The sequence below is a fragment of the Oratosquilla oratoria genome, chromosome 5 (assembly GCF_046742065.1).
Source record: "Oratosquilla oratoria isolate Oo_2021 chromosome 5, ASM4674206v1, whole genome shotgun sequence".
In the NCBI taxonomy this organism is placed as follows: Eukaryota; Metazoa; Arthropoda; class Malacostraca; order Stomatopoda; family Squillidae; genus Oratosquilla; species Oratosquilla oratoria.
Window position 1 is genome coordinate 16,342,007 of NC_134781.1, and position 21,684 is coordinate 16,363,690.

General features: G+C 40.4%; 1 protein-coding gene across 5 annotated transcripts in view; it reads left to right on the plus strand.

The window, feature by feature from the left end:
* Positions 1-13,756, plus strand: part of Es2 (ess-2 splicing factor homolog) — a 158,860-nt gene extending 145,104 nt beyond the window's left edge. For all 5 annotated transcript variants that reach the window (XM_076184944.1, XM_076184942.1, XM_076184941.1 and 2 more), the window contains 6 exons: positions 1-171; positions 1,855-2,280; positions 2,791-2,989; positions 3,387-3,563; positions 7,578-7,782; positions 10,587-13,756. The exon at positions 1-171 is cut by the window's left edge and continues 3 nt beyond it. In XM_076184944.1, the coding sequence (XP_076041059.1) occupies positions 40-171; positions 1,855-2,280; positions 2,791-2,989; positions 3,387-3,563; positions 7,578-7,782; positions 10,587-11,097 (1,650 nt within the window). In that variant the 5' untranslated portion in view covers positions 1-39 and the 3' untranslated portion in view covers positions 11,098-13,756. The remainder of the gene's footprint in view (positions 172-1,854; positions 2,281-2,790; positions 2,990-3,386; positions 3,564-7,577; positions 7,783-10,586) is intronic.
* The last annotated feature ends 7,928 nt before the right edge of the window (positions 13,757-21,684 follow it).

The window sequence follows — 21,684 nt, forward strand, 5'->3', positions numbered from 1 at the left end:
TCTGGAAGGATAATATTTTGTCTTTGGAAACTGTTTACCATGGAAGTTGAGGAAATTGGCTCAACGGCACTCCAGGCTGTGGACAAAATTGATGATGGCTTCTTTAAGAAACCTAAGGTACCTACTTCAAGAAAGAAAAAAAAAATCTTGGATGAAGATACATATGTTAGAGTAAGTACTGAACCAATAATTTGTACTACCATGGAGTATTTGAAAGTTACAAACAAGGTGACAGAATGAGACATCATTATTTTAGCATAGTGACATGTTTGTTTTTCATTTAATATAATGTATCTGTTGATTGATTATTTTTAATATTTACCTGTTTGTTTATTATTTATGTATACCTATGCATTTATTTATTTTATTTATTATTATTTTATTATAATTTCTATTTATTTATTTATTTTATTTATCATTATTACATATATTTTTTCGCATCTGACCTAGTTATGGACCAAAAGGTCTCTTGTCAGCATGCTCAGCCTTTGTAATCCTTTGTAATCAGAATGATATTCTCTGCTGTTAGCTCAGGCAACTATAAAATATGTTACAGTATTAAAGGAGTTAATGAATGAGAAAGTGGGAGATAGGTTGAAGAGAGAGAGGTATTGTTGGGGGTGGGTAGACAGAGATAGGGCAGGTGGGAAGGAAAGAGTGGTCTCGTGTTGGCATGCTCCGCCTTTAAGAACATACGAATAAAGGAGACTGCAAGAGACCATAAGGCCTACACTAGGCAGCTCCGTATCCATCAACACCTGTCATCCCCATCCATAAAGTTGTCTAATCGTTTTTTAAAACAAATGATAGTTTCAGCGCCTACTACATGGTTACTAAGTTTATTCCATTCATCAACCACCCTATTAGTAAACCAATTCTTGCCTATTTCCTTCTTAAATCTAAATTTGTCCAGTTTATACCCATTACCGCGAGTCCTGCTCTGTTGTTTTATTATGATGACCTTGTTTGCATCTCCCTTGTTATAGCCTTTGATCCACTTGAACACTTCTATTAGATCATCCCGCACTCTGCGTCTTTCCAGAGAGTGTAATCCTTTGTAATCCTTTGAGTGAGAAAAAAAAATATGGCAGGAAAGTGTGTGCGAGACAGAGAGAAGGTGGGTGGGGGGGAAGAGAGAAGAGGGAGGGATAGAGAGTGAGAGATATATGGTGGGGCAGAGAGAGAGGGGGAGGAATAGAGATAGAAAGATATGATCCTTAACTGTTCTTGTAACTTCTAGGGTTACCCAGGGCACTGTCTTGGGACCTCTTCTCTTCCTATGTTACATGAATTATCTCCCACTATCACTTTCCTTTACTACTAGATTCTTTGTGGACAGTAGTTTAGTATATAGGCAGATAGATAACAGAGACAATTGTCTTCAACTACAAAATGACTTACATGCCCTTAAAGACTGGAAAACCAAGTGGCAAATGACATTTAGACCTGACAAATGTCACCACATCAGATTATAAATTTCTTTTAGTATATTCCATTTCTCTTCCATCCTTGTTTCTTCATTTAGGAATTTTCCCCAGTTTGCATTACGAAAGAATTTTTTAAGTTTCTCAAAATTCGATTTGTTGTACATTGGTCTTCCTATTTTATGTTTCTCCTTTCTTCATAGGTCCTTTTGCTCTTTTAGTTTGAATTCTATTAGTACATGGTCACTCTTTCCTATTGTGTGTATATATGTGTGTGTGTAAAATATGCACACATACATAGGCAGTCACATGTAATGGAATCATGCTTATGTTGTTATCTGTCAGAATATTAAAGAAATTGGGAATATGTAATCATAGGGGTAGTATGTAGAATTTAAAAATTAAAGTATGTGACTTTTCAATATTTCAGGAGCTTGAAAAGATCATAGAAAGGGATTTCTTTCCAGATCTGGAAAATCTGAGAGACAAACTCGAATTTGTGAGAGCCAAAGAAAATAATGATATTGACAAACTGAGAGAATTTTACATCAAGTACTCGGGTGGTCGGGAACCCAATTCATCACACAGAATTACTGACAGCCCAGCAACCTTTGAAACTCCAGTGAATCAAACCGATACAAGTACAGACACACCATGTAGGCAATCTGCAAATTCAGAAGATGAGCAGCTGGCTTCTGTAAATGAAAATACCCACAGTGAAACAGCTTCTCAACCAGACTCTGTCAAATCGAAGAAGGACTGGTCCTTAGATGAATTTATGTCATGTCATACAAGTGAAGACAATGAAAGTTTTGAACATCTTATGGAAGAAAGCCAAGTCAAATTTAGATTGAAGGTAGGTTGAATTAGAATTAAGTCTTGATTACTTCCCTATTGAGATAAAGATTATGCAAATGAAAACCATGATAAATTGATCATTTCTTTTGTATTGCATTTTCTACATTCAAAGAGGAGCCAAAAACTTGTAATAAATAAGAAATAGATTGAAACACCAAACATCAGGTCTGTACCTATTGATTGTCAAGGAGGTAAAACCTATCTCAGCTGACTTCTTCCATAGCGATTGACACTTGTCTATCGACTTTGACTCCTATTAAACTTATATTACTTGCCTGTGAATCTTTCAGTTGCCAAAGGGCTAAATCTAACTTGAGTAACCACCTTCCATACTAAGTACCTTCTGTTCATATATACTGTGATTTGGTGCACGTAGAAAATAATGTTAGCACAAAATAGAAATTAAAGCTAATGCTCTAATGTTTTTAGCTACAATGTTTTAAAATTTGTAGTAGTCCTGCCCCTACTTTTGGAAGCATAGCACCTAAACTTATGATTTTGTCGGTAGCATGCCTGGTTGTTTGAAGCAGAAGAAAAACACAACAAAAAGCACTTGCCAAATCTTGCGCTGGCATCTGCAGAAGAACAACAGGCACAAAACAGATTAGCTATATGTGGTGTTTCTGACACAACAAGAGATATTCGCCCAAGGGAGTTGGAAAACTGGCAGTACAAAACCTTCAATTCAGTTATGTATATTCCTGACCGTAAGTATTTCACTTAAGAGTAATGTTTATTTACTTATCCTTCAATACCTGGTGTAGTGAATTAATTGTTGCCTTGAGCTTCTTTGGTTAGGCAGTGGGCAGGAAATCAGGGTGGTCTTTCATCCACAAGGAGCTAAGATGAGGGGGGGAAATAATGGATAGTGGATGGGAGTGGAATAGGTGTGGGTGGTGGTGGTGCATGCCTAGACTGACTACTTCCCTTATAAGAGGGAAGATACCCTCAATGATAAAATCTACTGATTTATAAGGACCAAACACTAGTGCAATCAATGAAAGCTGCCTGGGAATCAAATCTAGTTTGAATATTCATTATCTTGGTGAGGGGAAATTTGTGTGACTTAGAGTATAACTTTCTCATGAAATTCCGTGGTTACAGATGTACCTTCAAACAAAAAGAAGCAGGTGGAGGAAGCAAAATGTAAGCCAAGGGAAGTGGTGCTTCCTAATACACGTTTTGAAACAAACCCCTTCACGGAGTCCCTTAGTCATTCAGCATATCTTGAAGCATCTGCCATACAACAGAGCAAGAAAGAGGGCAAAGTTGGAGTTGATGGTAAGTATAGTTGTAATAAGAGGGTAATGCAATAGGATTGTTGTTGTTGTCGTTCCCTAGACTGTCTGTCCGAGCAGTCCCGTCTCCCCAAGGAATGCCACAGCCGAAACTGGGTTTTCCCACAAATCCTTTATAGAGTGTATGTTGTGTTGTTTGCGTGCATGATTGTGTATAATGCAGTCTTCCATTATGTGTTGTATGGTATGGGGTGAAGTGTTACATCCTGGGCAGCTGTTCACAATGCGGTCATCCAGTAATAGGATGGTTCATGGCATTGGTATATTTTTCACAGAAATATATTAGGTGTATGCAATTTGAATTTTGTTTTTTTATTAATGTTATTCACATATATGATAACATTTTTTTAAATCAAGTAGTGTTTGGCTTTAGAAATTAGCCCAATTTGTTAGCCCAATCTGGCAACCCTGGTCCTCACTGTTGCAATTTGTCACTGCCTATGTTATTCCTCTCTTTCACTCCATGTTACTTCATACTTGTTAGGTCATAGAAAAACAAATGCGTGTACAGCTGTCATTACAGTGAAGCCTAGTGGGAAGGCATGGAAACTTCTGAGAAGGTACAAGCAAAAGTAGAATTATCTTTGCTCATTTATGGAAATAAAGAATTTCTCATCGGTAGGAAATCCATCAGTACTTAGTACAGTCTATGAAAAAATCCATTGATAACAAGAGTCTACTGTACATAAAATTTTGATATTCCACAACAAAATACTCTAATGATGTATGTAGCAAACAGCAATTTTTTTCCATAATAGAAGAGTGTAGAGGAAAGGAAGGCACTTTGGATAGATTTAAATGAGTGCACATAGGGTTTACAGAGAAATGTCAGTGTAGTGGTATTGGGAGATCTCAATGCTAGGGTAGGAAATGAATTAATAGACAGAATGGTTGGGAAGTGAAGAGTGCCAGGAAAAATTTGTAGTGGAGAGTTAATGGTGGAGATGTGTCTGGAAAGAAATTTGATGTTAGCTAACACATTATTTAGGAAAAAAGTGAAACATAAGTACACATGGGAGAGGATGGTGGATTTAAGGATGGTAGATAGGGCTTTAACCCCTTCCATACGGTGACGCCTACGTAGGCGTCATGAGGAGCAAGTGGGTACGCGAGGCTGCCATATCGATGTCTTGATTATTTTTATTGTAGTTGTACCTGCGTGACCCCCATACTCTGTAAACTGGCTTCATCATATTTTCTATGGTTATCAAAATTCACGGGTGAAAGAGAATGAGCAATACAGGGGTTATTTTATTTTTTATAATGCGAGTATTATGACGCAACATCGCATGTCTGGCAGTTAATGCTGCCTGCGAGATTTTGGCCCAGAATGAAGGGGTTAATGGACTATATAGTGGTAACCAGAGAAGAGTTTTGGTCATACATGTTCTAAGGGGAGAGAGTGGGGGAATATCAGGTAATTTTTTGGTGGAAGGTAAATTGAGGAGTGGAGGATAGATGGAGAAAAAGGAAAAGGACAGAAGGTAGAGAGGTGCTTAGAGTAAACTGCTGAAATGAGAAAGAAAAGGAGAAGGAGTATAAGAAGAAGCTGAGAGAGGAGTGGAAGGGAGTGAAAGATAGAGTAGAACTAGGAGTGAAGGAGGAATGGGAATGTTTCAAGGAGGGAGTCACAAGGTGTGCAAAGATGGTGTGTGGAACAAGAAGGGTGGGAGGAAATAGAAGGAAGGATAGTGAGTGGTAGGATAATGAAGCAAGGAAGGCTGTAGGAAAGAAGAAACAAGGTACAGAGAAAAGAGAAGAGAAGTAAAGCATAAAATAAAGGAGGAAAAAAGGAGAGTAGATGTGAAATGGGGTAAGATTATGACATAATTTTGAAAGTAACAAAAAGATGTTTTGGAAGGAAATTGAGAGAGGAAAGGGAGGCAAATCAAGTAGAGACAGACAAATAAAAGCTGCAGATGGAAAGATGATAATGGAAAAGATGCCAGTAAGAGAAAAATGGGCAGAGTATTTTAGGGAGTTTCTAAATGTGAAGGAGGATAGGTGGGAAAGGTAGTTGCAGTTGGAAGCACCAAGAAAATGACAGTGATGAATGAGGAAAATGGAGAAGAAATCAGAAAAGATGAGGTGAAATTAGTTATTGAAATTATGGGAGCTGTTAAGGCGCCTGGGTTAGGTGGGTGTCATACAGTGTCTAGATAAGGTAGGTACAGTGATGGACTGGCTGGTGAGGTTTAATATTTGTCTAAAAAAGGGTAGTGCCAGAGGACTGGAGGATTCCCTGTATAGTTCCACTTTACAAGAAAAAAGGGAACAAATGTGAATGTAGTAGTTTCAGAGGGATCAATTTGTTGAGTGTAGTTGGGAAGGCTTATGAAAGGGTTTTGATTGAGAGGATTAGTAGAGGAACAGAGGGTGTAAATGGTGAGGAACAGTGTGGGTTTAGGAAAGGTAGGGGTTGCATGTATCAAATTTTTGTGGTAAGGCAGATATGTGAGAAAGCTTAAAGAATAGGTAAGGATGTTTTTTGGGCCTATTGCACGCCTTTCCAAACTCTATCACTAGTTGTCTCAGACCCTCCTCAGACCCAGCCACAATTGTAATGCATCAGCAAACAACAGCTGGTTCACCTCCCACTTCCCTCCACTCTCTAACCTTCTCCAATGCTTTGCCCATCACCAGCTGATTCATCTTCCACTTCCTACCACTCTCTCTAACCATCACCAATCCTTTATCCATCACCCACAGATCTTCCTCACCTCCTGTTCCCTTCCCTCCACTCTCTCTAACCTTCTCCAATCCTTTGCCCATCAACCACACATCAACCTCCCATACCAACCCATCCATGTATATGTTGAACAGCCATAGCAACATAACACACCCTTGATACAGCCCCATCTTCACATTAAACTACTCATTCACCATTTCCAATTAAAACACCAGCTCAACTATTCAATTAAAAGCTTTTGACTGCCCTCTGCAATACTTCTCGCAATGCATTCCTGTCTACCCTATCATAAGCCTTCTCAAAATTCATGAAGACCTAAGAAACTACCTGACCCTTTGCCAAAAACTTCTCACAAATCTGCCTCAACCTTACCTAAACTCACATAGTTCCTTACCAATTACTCCTGTTCCTCTCCTAATCTTCTCAGTTAAAACACTCCCATATGCCTTTCCAATATTAGGTATTCTGTAGTATTGGTACATACATATACCATAGGCTTTTTCCCCCTTACAAGGGAGGTAGCCAAAAAGAAAAAGGCATAATAACCATTCCCACCCATTCCATCCCGAATACACTCCACTCCGGGATGGAATGGGTGGGAATGGTTATTATGCCTTTTTGTAGTATTGGTAATAATTGATAATAACTTAGGTACAAGAAAATATTGAAGGTATGTTTAGGTTAGATAAAGAGTTGGGGTTAGACCAATAAGAATTAAATTAAACTCTAAGCAACAGTTGTTGCTCAGTACCTCCTAATGATTTCTGTTACAAAAAAACCTGGTGTGACTTTTTATAAAGTCTTTACCTCCACCCTAGTTACCATTGAAATTGAAAACTCATTAGGATTAGGCTGGCTGGAGTTTCCACCCTCTAACCACTACTCAGAGCTGCCACTGTACTGAATAATGATGGTAGAGATATCTTGAGCCCAGCCCAAAGCCTGAGTATCAACCTCTTAGGGTTGCTTCTCTAGAAGGAGTTATTATACATTGACAGTTTTTGAATATAGGTGGTAAGTTGATTCTAACATCCTTTTCACAAGACCACTACATTTAGGTACCAGTCATTGGTTCTAAGAGGACGGGAGTATTTACAAATATCTATTGGCACATCTAACGTCTAGGAAGTGCTAAGATAAGAGGGAGGGTGGAGGGGGGTGGAGTGTATTTAGGGATGGAATGGGTGGGAATGGTTTTATGCCTTTTTCTTTTTGGCTGCCTCCCTTGTAAGGGGGAAAAAGCCTTGGTATATATATGTATGTATGTATGTACATCTAACGTCACCATTGACCAGTAAATCCTTTCAGGCAAAGAACTTGGCAAGGAGACACCACGAATCAATGGCTACAATTTTGTACGAACTCCTTCTCCTGCCCCTGGTGTAGATGCCTCACCTCTTATGACTTGGGGTGAAGTAGAAGGTACACCATTCCAGCTAGATGGAAGTCAGACTCCTCTCTTAGGCAAAGCAACTCCAGGACCCTCATACAAGATTCCAGCAGTGCCAGATAGGTATGTCAAGATTCATATTACATAAAAAATTTATGCATTTATTCATGGCATCATTAATGTATCAGGTATTTCACAACAGATCTTGCAAATTATCAAAATTAAAGAGGATGAATACATGGTCAGTTGCTTCATGAATTATTTTGAGTGGATGAGAGAGGAGGGTTTGCTGCTTGAGGAAGTAAGTAGTAGGGTAAACCAGTTCCATCTGTAGGTGCCTGTTGCGGAAGATCTGTGGCTTGCTGCATTGTCTTTAACTTTCAACTCAAGCAATGTGACAGGGGAGAGAGTAACCCTTCATCCCCCCCCCAAGCTACCAAGATGGGGAGGTTATGGTTGGATAGGTATATATGATGTGCAGGTGTGGCTTGACCCAGCTACTCTCCTTATTATATCAATCATTCAGCGGCCTTGCTGTGGATGTGCTGTGTCTTGCGACACTGCGTCTGACCCAGAGCAGTGGACAGGATGCAGGGATGACCCGTCATCCAGGAGGTGCCAAGATAAGAGAGAGGGAGAAGGGTGGAGGGGAGTTGAATATATAGGAAATGGAATGGGTGGAAGTGGTTTCAATGCCTTTTTCTTTTTGGCTACCCCCTGTGTAGGGGGAAAAAGCCTTTGGTATATGTATGTATGTAATCAGCCAGTTTGAGTCCACTGCTGAACAAAGGCCTTTCCCAGACCAGACCATGACTCACGACTGTACCAGCCTCTGCCATATCACTTCCATGATCATCTTGTCACTTCAACTGTGTAGTCTCCCTCTTCCACACTTCTATCTTGTGGTGTCCAGTCAGTAACACACTTATTCTATTGACCATCATTCTCTCATACCAACTTCCCTCCCCATTTCCATTTTCTCTCCTTTACTACCACCACCATGTCTTTCAATCTAGTTTGTTCTCTCACCCAACTTGCCCTCCTGTCTTTCAGCAGTATTCTCCTCTGTACACTCTTAAACTTAAACTCTATTGTCAGTTTCCAAATCTCATGCCTATATACACATTATAACTGTACACTGTATTATTTTATTTCATATATATATATATATATATATATATATATGTATATATATATATATATATGTATATATATATATATATATATATGTATGTATATATATATATATTTTCTCTCTCTCTCTCTTTCTCTCTCTCTCTCTCTCTCTCTTGCAAAAACAAATTAGGTGAACTTTTTTTTTTTTTTTTTTTTCTTTCTTTCATGGAAAATTCAAATGTTTCCAGGATATGTCTACCAAGTATGGTTTTCCTGATATGTTAATTAAAGGTGTGCATTTGTTATAAGATTGAATTAGATCAAAGGAAAACCATGCTTGATAAACAAATTCTGAAAATATATTTGAATTTTTCATAGAAAGAAATTAAGTTCACCTACTTTAATATTTGGAGGTGGGGATAATTTGATTTGGAGGATCAGGTACAGGTAGTCGTGACTGAGATCTCATGGCAGATGGTAAATTAGGATATTTTACAGTGTGCTGGGATATGTTATGCCAATTATATTGGTCAAGCAGAAATAGCAATCTGTAATTCTTGGGATCTCTCTAAATCATCTATCTATATACCAAGGGCTTTTTTCCTCTCTATCAGGGAGGTACATACATACATATACCAAAAGCTTTTTCCCCCCTTACATGGGAGGTAACCAAAAAACAAAGGCATAGAAACCACTCCCACCCATTCCATCCCCTACATACTCCACTTCCCTCTACCCTCTTCCTTCCCTCTTATCTTGGCACCTCCTGGATGACGGATCATCCCTGCATCTTATCCACTGCCCTGGGTCAGAAGCAGTGTCGCAAGACACAGCATATCCATAGCAAGGCCTCTTCATTAAATCAGCAACCCTCCCTCTCCTTCCCCTCATGCAGAAAAGGAGAAGACGGGAAGAAATCCTTTCAGGCTGCGTCAATTTATTTCTCATACACACTCCTTCTCTCCCCATCCCCCACCCGCTCCCCCTCGTGCATCACAGCATCATCCATATACAACCATTCTCCATTCACCCCTATCTTCTGTTCTCTCCCGTCCTTCCATCTGTAAGCAGTTCACAAGAACCACCCTAAAATATGCCTTCAACAGTGAGCAAATCACACATAAAGTTTGCAAACACCACAAAATAGATCTTTAAGAGTAATAATAGGATGCACCAAAACTGCCCCTACAGAATACCTACATTCAGAAACCAAAATCCTCCCAGTAGAACATCATAAGAAAATGAAAGGAACACAAGTTTACACCAGAACCCAACAAACATAGTACATACATACATACATACATACATACATATACCAAAGGCTTTTTCTCCCTTTCAAGGGAGGTAGCCGAAAAGAAAAAGGCATAAAAACCATTCCCACCCATTCCATCCCTAATACACTCCACTCCCCTCCACCCTCTACCCTCCCTCTTATCTTGGCACTTCCTGGATGATGGGTCATCCCTGCATCTTGTCCACTGCCCTGGGTCAGAAGCAGTTTTGCAAGACACAGCACATCCACAGCAAGGCCACTTCAATAAATCGGTGACCCCCTCTTTCCATTCCCTCATACAGAATGAAAGGGAAACTTATGATGGGAATGAAAGTAATGGGTATGTTCCATTTTCATGCCTAATCATCTCTGCTGGAAACAGCTTATCAGACAAGAAATGGGAAACCATAGTGAAAGAGGAGTTTAATACCCTGTTAGAGGGCTCCCTTCAGTGAATAAAATTGCTTTGTCATAGCTAGATTGAACTGGATGGTTAGTTTAATATCTATATGAGAATAATCTTTTTCCATCACCACAGGGAAAGAATTGGCTTGGAACTTGCTGAGAAGGCTAACCAAAAACATCGAGATAAGAAGAACAAAGCCATTTTAGCGGCCAAATCAAGATTAGTTTCCCCTGCGCTCAAGCTTGGTCACCACACATCCATGGAAAAACTTGCAGCTTTCTCTCCAGCAGTGCAGAAACTCAGCTCCAAGTTAGGTGTCCACCAGAAAACGGACAAAGCCTTACGAGCATCGTATACACCGAGCCCTTCCTCAAGACTTCGTAAACCCACACCAACAGCGGAACTAACTAAAATTCTCCATACAACTCCCAGCAGACTCCCAGTTACCCCTAAAACACCTGGATCAAGAAGAATAGCATCAGGTGTTCTGCCAGTGGACACAGGATTAACAGATAATTTGTTGAATCTTCCAAGACGTAGCCAAGATAGTTCTGCAGATAAGACTAAGTCCCCCCAGCAGTCAGCTGATGAAGAGTTTTCTGCTCAAGGAACTAAAAGAAAATGTGCAGCAGATTTCTTTTAGTGCTTCCCATGCATAATTTTGTGGGAAGAAATATTTGCCTTCAGTAAGGTGAGGGAGGGGGGAAAGAGGTAGGTAAATGTAAAGTGGGGTAGGATTTTGACAGAGAATTTTGGAAAGAAAAAGATGTTTTCTAAGAAAGTGAAGAGAGTGAGGAGGAGGTAGAGAGGGAAAGCTAAAGGGCACAGTTGTATAAATGTTAATAAAAGTGGTAAGGGCAAGATGGATAGATTATTTAAAGAGTTACTGTATTTAATGAGGTTAGAGAGGGATTGATTGTTAGTGAGAGATACTAAGAAAGTGACTGATGGGAAAAGAAAATGTCATCTATAGGAAAAGATGAGGTATAAAGAGCATTAAAAGTGATGAAAGCTGGTTAGCTGCCTGGTTTGAATGGATGTTACATGGAGTGTATGACAAAGGGAGGAACTCTTGTAATGGATTGGCTAGTGAGGTTGTTTATATTTTGCTGAAGGGGGTGGAATGTGCCAGAGGATAGAAGTTATTGTATAGATCTGCTGTACAAAGGAAAAGGGGACAAATATGAATGTTGTAGTTACAGAGGTCAGTCTGTAGAGTGTAGCTTGAAAGGCACATGGGAGTGTTAATCAATAAGGTTAGAAGAGGAACAGACGGAGTAATCGCAAAAGAACAGTGTGAGTTTAGGATGTGTGGATCAAACTTGTGGAGTAATTTCAGATATGTTACAAGCTGTTGGGAAAAAGTAAAGATGTCTTGGTATTTTATCGGTCAACAGGAAAGCATTGTAGGAAGTGTTGCAAATGTATAGGAGAGTGGGAGAATTGTTAAATGCAGTCAAAAGTTTTTATGTAATTATCTAAATGTAGTATACAGGAAAGGAGAAATTCTGATGGGTTCCCATGTCTTACTTTCCAATTTTTGTACCTGGTTTCAAATTCAGGTATAGTTCCAATTTGGACTATATCTTTATTTTCGAATTATCATACTTGGGATAGTTTGGACAAATGGAAAGAATGAGTGAAGAAAGATTAGTAAAAAATGTGGAAGGCAGAGGGGACGACCAAGGATGAGATGGAAGGATGGGGTAAAATGTATGTTCAGCAAGAGGGTGATGTCTGTTAAAGAGAGAAGAAGGCAGAAGATATGGGTGAGTGGGGAATAACTGAGTATGGATGATACTGTGATACATGGAAGGGAGTGGGTGAGGGATAGGGGAGTATTAGTGAGTGGTTATGTGTGAATGATATTTTGATGCAGCCGGAAGGGATTTCTCCCCATCTTCAATGTTACTGCATGAGAGGACAGAGAAGGAGGGATCACTGATTAAATGAAGCAGCTTTGCTGTGGATGTGCTGTGTCTTGCTGCATTGCTTCTGACCCAGAGTGATCAGTGAGATGCAGGGATGACCCATCATCCAGGAGCCAAGATGAGAGGGAGGGAGGGATTGTGAATGGGGGCTGAAATGGGTGGGAGTGGAATTATGCCTTATGACTTTAGCTACCTCCCTTGTAAAGGGGGAAAAGCCCTTGGTATATGTATGTATATATGTATTATACTTAGATTTGAATTAATGTATTATTTCAGCTTAGGGCATATTTCCTCATAAAGTATGCCAAATATTAATGCATCTGTATGGAAAACTGTATTTCTGCATTTCCTTGAGACATTTACTCTTTCACAATTTGTTTTCATAACCTTAAAGCCCATCTATCCCACATCAAGAACTCTCCTTAGTCAATGTAATATATACCAACCTGAACAATGTAATCAAGTTCCCAATTTCTTTTCAGTCTTTCAGTATTGATAGATCCAGTGTTTTTCATCTCTCCTTATATGGTTTCTCTGTCAAGCTGGGAATTAGTTTGGTTGTTCCCTGTGTATGCTCTTGGTCTTGCGTACATATCTCACTCTGTGTGGGGGACCATTCTTATCTGTATAACAAAAGATTTCTCCCCCCGCACAAAGGAGGTAGCCAGCCAAGGTATGCATAGACCCACCATCCATCCCACACCCATTTGTTTCCTTTTTAAAAAATCTCTTAGCTCGCTGGCTGAGCGGGTTAGGGTGTCGTTACTTGCGGCGAAGGTCGAAGGGATGGCGGTTCGAATCCTGCCACCGGCGAAGTTGAACCAAGGGCATGGTTCATTAAATTCCACGCTACAAAGTCCTCTGTGAGGGGCACCGTCTTAGCCTTCCGATAGGGAGGAGTTTGTGACGTTGAACCATATCAACATCATCATCATCATCTTAGCTCCTTGTGGATGAAGGGCCATCCATATTCCCCACCCAATGCAGCAAAACACAGCACCTCCATATAAGGGTATGATAGCTGAAGGTGGTTTATCCCCACTGATTCATTTATATGGCAATTCTCCCTCTTCATCCTCTCTTGAAGAAAAAGAGAAGATAAGAAAGAATCCCTTCAATCCTTATCAGTTTATCATCCAACAATGCTCCACTCATACCTATCTCCTGCCTTCTCACCTCCCTACTTGGCAGACATTCCCCTTTTACCCAAGGCTACCTTGACTCAATCCATTCATCCCATTCTTGGTCTTCTCCTCAAGTTCACTCCACCTCTGCCTTTGGCACTCTTTTTGCCAGGTTTTCTTGACTCTTCTTTCCAAATGCCCAAACCAGCACAATATTCTTTGATTAACCCTATCTACCAGCTCCTTTCTCTTTTTGCCAGGTTTTCTTGACTCTTCTTTCCAAATGCCCAAACCAGCACAGTATTCTTTGATTAACCCTATCTACCAGCTCCTTTTCCACCCCAACTCTCTACCTCACCTCCCTAATTTACACTCTATCCATCCTTGTAAACCCCACCATACTTCCCAAACAATTCATGTCAGACCCATTTAATTTTTGCCATCATGTCTCTTACATTCTAGGTCTCTGCCCAATCCTGTGTTGTACAGGGTCTAACAGATAAATCCGTACAAACTTTGAAGAGGTTTTAAGCACTTAAAAAGTAACATATGGCAATTCTGATTGTTTCCAGATACTTCCATTTGTCTAATAATTTAGCCAGTTGTATACTAGCACCGGTGCAATAAACATTAAGCAATGGAACAAGCCAAACGTTCAGCCATATGCGAACTTCGTCGCACGGGTCACACTCCTAGCGCCATAATAAGGATGCTGAAATACTCCAGACAAGCTGTTTACGATGTTTGTAAACGTTTTGATGAGACCGGCGAAGACCAACGAGCTGCTCACAAGCCCAGAAGGGGCAGAATTCTAACACCTCGCTTTTTAGCTGGTCTCAAGAGAAGTGTCAATGCAAATCCAGCCTTACCATTATCGACATTGGCAAAGAAGAGAGGTGTCAGCACAATGACAATTCACAGAGCATTAAAGAAATTGGGATTAACCTCATTCTCACAAGGAAAAAGACATCTTTTGACACGAAAAATGAAAGAAATCCGCTTGACCAGGTGCCAAAAGCTGTTGAACTGGATGAAGTCGAATGGCTCAGTCATCAAGTTTTTTCCGACGAGAAGATTTTCACGGTTGATGCGACTTTCAATAAGCGGAATGATCGCTGGATAGCCTCCTCATCCTCAGAGGTTCAACACAAGACAACGACGAAGAAACCAGCAAGTGTCATGGTGCTCTGTGTGGTGTCAACTGAGGGGGACGTCTTCACTCACTTCTTCAACAACAAGGAGAAAGTCAATGCCGTTGTCTATTGCAAAGTTCTAGAAGAGAAAATAATACCCTGGATGAAAGATAAGGCTAGTGGCAACCAGTTTGTCTTCCAACAAGACTCGGCTCCAGCCCACACAGCGAAGAGGACCACCAACCTTCTCGAAGGGTCAAATGTGCAGTTCTGGAACAAAGAGTTGTGGCCCTCAAATTCGCCAGACCTAAACCCTTTAGATTATTATTTTTGGGCGCGAATTGAGGCCAAGGCATGTGACAAGCCACACAGAAGTATAACAACCCTGAAGACAGACATCAAGAAGGCTGTGGGTTCATTATCAAAGTCTGAGATCATCAACGCTGTATCCAAGTTTCGTAAACGCGCTGAAAGCGTCATAACAGCTGAAGGTGGTTACATTGAATGAAATCATTGTTCTTATTGCCTTTTCTAAATATACTGAAAATTTCATAACTCTCTGTTTATTATAACCCGAGATATTAATCTTAAAACATGTGATAAGAAGTTGTACGGATTTATCTGTTAGACCCTGTAGACAGTATCACCCCCTTCATATAGTCATCTCTTCACAACCATCCCTAGATACCCATTTCTCATTACACTTTTCATACACCCAAGATATTTACTTGTTTCCATCACACTGCTGTTTATCTCCACCCCCACTCCTCCATTCCCTGAAACATGTGACCCTAAATATTTAAAACTGTCCAATTCTTCTTGCTTCCCTCCCTTCCTTTAAAACTTACCTCCAACCCACTGCCTCTCTACCCTTGTACATAATAACCTTACTTTTCTATCTACCTATATACCAATAGGCTTCTTCCCCAACTTCAAGCCCATTCTCAACCAACTTAACACCATCCCCAACCCTATCTTGGGTAGTGACTTCAATGCCAAGTCATTGGCCTGGTATGTCAACAACCCTGATATGGATAGAGGGCTTGAATTACAGACATGGTTTGACTTACTAACAGTCATGAACAACACCCATAATCACACACATATCCCCCATCAAGCCCAGTACACTCCCTCCTCTTTTGACATCACCTTCTGGTCCTCCTGTTCAACCCCAACAACTTTTTGATAGTTGGAACCCTTGAATCCAATCACCTTCTAATTATCATCACCACCAAAATGCGATACACCCCAGTGGGCCACATATATTATAGAAAAGATCTGAAAAATATTAGCTATATTGGATACCTGGTATAAATTAGATAAGGCAACAGTGTGTGCAAACACTATTAAAGAATTTAAGCACTCATCTGCTTGTGATTCAAAGAACATGAGTAACAGCCACCTAAAACACCTTGGAACACACAAAATACATGCACTCGCCAACATTGCAAACTACAGCTATTCACAAACACCAAACCCAACATGTGGAAGCATAGGAAAATCATCACACTTCTCTGTACCTCCTCCAGAGTCATAGAATGCCTCATAATACAATTCATCACACCATCTTGCCAAGTCAGTATGGTTTTAGACCACTGCACTCCACAAATACTCTTCTGATTGATCTTACACAAAGAGTTTGTGACTGCATCAATTCAGATAGGCCTTCACACAAGAAAGGGATAGATTAGCAGACTGTGCCTTTCTAGACCTACAAAAAGCATTTGATAAAGTACCACACAAAAAACTAATAAGAAAAATAGAATCAATAGGTGGCATCAAAGGAAAATTATTGGAATGGATGGAAGACTTCCTGACTGGGAGAAAAATGAGGGTAGTAATTGGAGACAAATGCTCAAATTGGGAAGAAATGATAAGTGGTGTCCCGCAAGGTTCAGTATTGGCTCCAGTCATGTTTGCCATATGTATAAATGACATGGATGAACGAGTGGAGTGTTATATGAATTTCTTCGCAGTTGATGCAAAAATACTCGAAGTAAGAACAGAGGAGGATTGTGAATCATTACAGTTAGACCTAGACAAAATCTGGAAATGGACTCAAAAGTGGAAAGTGAACTTCAATATCAAGAAGTGTAGTATAATGGAGTTTTGAAAAAGTAAAAATAGAATATCAAGAAATTATAAAATTGGTGAAGAAGTAAAAAAAAGTGAAGTCGGAAAGAGACCTTGGAGTAATAATGAGCAAAGACATGACACCGGACAAACATATCAATAAAATAGTCGGAGAAACCTTCAACCTATTAAAGTCAATGAAAGTGACATTTGATTACTTGGAGGAGGAAATGACTAAAAAAATATTAGTTACACTAATAAGACCAAAACTGGAGTATGCAGCAACACTATGGACACCCAGTGCTAAAAAGAATATAAATAAATTAGAATACAAAGAGCAACTACAAAGTTGGCACCAACTCTCTCCAAATTAACATACAAACAAAGATTGTCCAAATTGGAACTACCAACTCTGGAACAAAGAGAAAGAGATTGCTGACTATAGAATCATGAAAGGAATGGAAATCCTAGATAGGGATGATTTATTAAAATGGGACAATGGAAAAACAAGAGGACACAATAAGAAACTCAAAAAGGATAACTAGAAGAGATCTGAAAAAGAATAGCTTCCCACATAGAGTACTGGATGCATGGAATAAATTAGATAAAGAAACAGTGTGTGCAAACACTATTCAAGATGTTAAGAAAAAACTTGATGCTGAAAGATACAAAGACGGGTCACCATGAGCATAGCTCCCTTCCTGTATAATATAACTAGGTAAATACAGAACACTTCTTATAACATTAGACAGCTTTTGATACCATCCCCAACACAATCTCACAAACAAAATATACAACACAGACATGCACAATAATACCATAAGATGGCTGGCTAATTATATGGCAGGCAGAAATGCTTGTGTGTCAAATAATGGCCAATCATCACACAACAGAAACTTTAGGAGCAGAGTACCTAAGGGCTCTGTCCTATCCCCCACATTCTTTAATCTGTACATGCATGATATATCCACACCCCAGAAATACTTCTTTTTATGCTGACGACATAACAATTACATGCACTCGTTGTAATGCAGGCAGAGCCACAGAAATAATATAGCCATATCTGAATACACTCAACACCTGGTTCACTATAGTCCAAATAGCCCCAACCAAGACCACACCCACACTTCTCATCAACTGGACAGCAGAACACAAATACATATGCTTTTTTATCAACAACATCCTCATACTACACACACTCATCCCAAATTCTTGGCGTAACATACGATACATCCATGTCTTTCAAACAATACATCACAAACATAATGACAATGCACACCCAGACTCAACATGCTTAATCACTTGCAGGTACAACACAATAAAGAAACTATTATTACACTATGCAAACAATATATACACTTCATACATATACACTTAGTGTTGAAAATTATGTGAGCCCTGCATGGGCTAATAATCTCACACAGACACCACAACACCCTGTAGAATATACAGAACAAAGCATTAAAGATATTTACAGGCTGCAAAAATACACCTATAGACTACATCATGAAACAAAAGTCCTTAAAGTCGAGGATCTCCTGGAAATGAGAGGCATACAAACACTTGTCACAGCCTCCACAAACACAACCCACCCACTACACCACATGGCACAACATCTATACATGCCAGGAAATATCAAAACAACACCCAAATACCTATATCACACACAAATACTCTTCTCTTCTTCCACAACCACCAGATACCCACCTCAAGAAGCATATCTATAATCATATCATTCACTGCTATATCACAGACTGAAAGACAATACACTACTGCATGCCAGACCCCCTGACATCCATCCCTCTGAATCCTCTGTCCCTCAAGAGGACAGAGTTCACCTGGTCAGGCATGTGGCCACCATCCAACCCTTCTAAATTACCAGAGGCACATTTTATTTTTCAGCCATAGGTTTAATCTATGTAGGAAACTTACCATAAATAAAATACCATACCTTAACTCTACCTCGGATTAGGTCAGCTGTGTGGTTGTTTCATATTCTGGTCAAGATGTGAATTTCCATCTTACTGGTAACTGCTGATGTAGTTTAAGCAATTTGCTGTAAGTTTGTATTAACAGACTGTGATAATTTGGCTTATTTTCAATATTCTATTACCAGTACACAATTTACTGAAATAAATTTGCTTGTTTTCAATATTTTATTATTGATAAAAACTTTTGTGCCTAGCAGACCCATGCTAGTCTAAAACCCTAGCCTATGGTGTTCTGTCTCTTATCCATGATACGGCTACATTGGATGCATGTTTATATATATAATCACATCTCTATATACTGAGGGCCTCTTTCCCCTCATATGGGAGGTGGCCAAGTCAAACCACACACCCACTTCCACCTATTCCATACCCATCCACCACTCATTGTTTCCCTCTCATTGTAGCTCCTTGTGGATGAAGGGTCATCTCTGTTTCCTATCCACTGCCCAGGTCAGGAGTAGTGCAGTAAAACACAGTACACCCACAGAAGGGCCACTTCACTAACACAATGACCCTCCTTTAACCCCTCATTATGAAAATAGAGAAAATGGGTAAAAATCCTATTGGGCGCAATCAAATTATAATCCCGACACAACCAGTCTCCACTCACATCTATCCCCTGCTTTTTCCCTTTCCTTGTTCGAAGCCCTTTTGACACCAAGGAAGGTATGACTAAATACTTCAGAGAGGCAGACAGGGAAGAATTTCATTAAAAATATGGATACAGAGAAAAAATTGACTATCTTCAAAAAGATTTACAACAGTAGAAAAATACTTACTGAAAATGACAAAGAAAGAGGTACTATTACCAGCTAAAGTGGTGTTGCCTCACTAAATAGGGCTGAGAGACTATGCCCTTCTTGCCTTGAAAGGTGGCCCATGTTCAAACAATCAGGTCATAGGAAAGGAGGAAGAGGACAGGCAAGTTTGTGGCCAAAGCAAGGAGCAAGTGCACTGCTATATTTCAGTCTCATTCAATTGAGGTAAGTATCCACACCTTTCTCCCTCTCCTCCTACCATATCTCTTTCCCCCTCCCCCCTACTATCTCTCCTTCTAACTGCCATATATCTTTCCCTCCCCTGCCGTGTATGTGTGTATATATATATATATATATTATATATACATACATACATATACCAAGGCTTTTTCCCCCTTACAAGGGAGGTAGCCAAAAAGGGAAAGGCATAAAAACACTCCCACCCATTTCATCCCTACATACACTCCACACCCCTCCCACCCTCCCTCTCATCTGAGCACCTCCTGGATGACAGGTCATCCCTGCACCCTGCCCACCGCCCTGGGTCAGAAGCAGTGTCGCAAGACACAGCACATCCACAGCAAGGCCGCTTCATTTAATCGGCGACCCCCCCTCTCCGTCCCCCCTTGCATATAAGGAGAGGACGGGGAGAAATCCCTTCGGGCTGCGTCAAAATTTACTCACACATACTACCCCACCCCCCACCCCCCTGCCCATTTCTCCTCATGCAATCACAACATCATCCATATACAACCATTCTCCACTCACCTCTGTCTTCCGTCCTCTCCCTTCCTTCCTCAACAGACATTCCCCTCTTCCCCAAAGCCCCCTTCACCCCATCCATCCACCTCATCCAAGGACGTCCCCTCATGTTCACTCCCTCCACATCTGCCTTCCAGACCTCTTTTACTAGTCTTTCTTCACTCATTCTTTCCATGTGTCCAAACCATCCTAATACTCTTTCATCAACCCTATCTCCCAAATCCTTTTTCACCCCTGTTCTCCTCCTCACCTCCTCATTTCTCACTCTATCCAGCCTAGTAACCCCCACCATACTTCTCAGACACCTCATCTCAAACACATTCAAACTCCTTCTCTCTTCTTCTCTTATGTTCCACGTTTCTGCCCCATACAGTGCTGTTGGCACAATCACTCCTTCATACAGTCTCCTCTTCACATCCATTCCCAAATGTCTATTCCTCATTACACTATTTAATCCACCAAGGCATTTACTCGCTTCTCTCAATCTACATTCTACCTCCACCTTCACTCCACCTTTTCCTGCTACACTTGCACCCAAGTATCTAAAACTATCCACTTCCTCCAGTCGCTCTCCCTTAATGTTCACTTCCAGTCTACTGCCACCTTCACCCCTTGTACATCTCATCACCTTACTTTTACCTACATTTATCTTTAGCTTTCTTCTATCACATACTCTCCCAAACTCTGCCACCAGCTTCCTCAATCCCTCCTCTGACCCTGCCACAAGCGCAGTGTCGTCCGCAAACAACAGCTGGCTCACCTCCCACTTTTCTCCATTTTCTTTAACCATCTCCAATCCCTGACCCACTACCCTAGCATTCACCTCTCGCACCACCCCATCCATGTATAAGTTGAACAGCCAGGGCGACATAACGCATCCTTGACGAAGTCCCACCTTTACCTCAGAAAGCATGCCGATTGGTCTGTTCTCCCTTCCAAGATCAGCCTGGCAACAACCAATGCAATATTGACAAAGCCATCTCTATGATTTGTTACATCTCTGAGTATTATGTGGAAAGCTTCTACTAAACTCCTTATTCTCTTCTCCAGACCCATCTGGAGAGGTTGTGAATTGTTGACTAGCTCTGTCCAAAGTTGGTGTCCACCTTTGGACATGGTAAGATATAAAGAAAGAAGTATCAGCAAGAACAATGTCATGTAGTGGATATCTTACAACACATTACAGCAAGACATCTCAGGGACTAAAGAAAAGAATGGAACACAAAAATTACCTGCAATACCACAGGACTTCCAACTCCTTAGTGGTACATGCAGAGATGCACAGGTAATTGCATCATGACCTCTCCTGATGGGTCTAGAGAAGAGACTAAGAAGAATGGTAGAGGCTGTACAAATAATACTTGTAGAGGTAACAAATCATAGAGATGGATTTGTCAATTTCTCATTGGTTAGTGCCATGCTGGTCCTGGGAGGGAGAATGGACCAATCAGTGGGCTC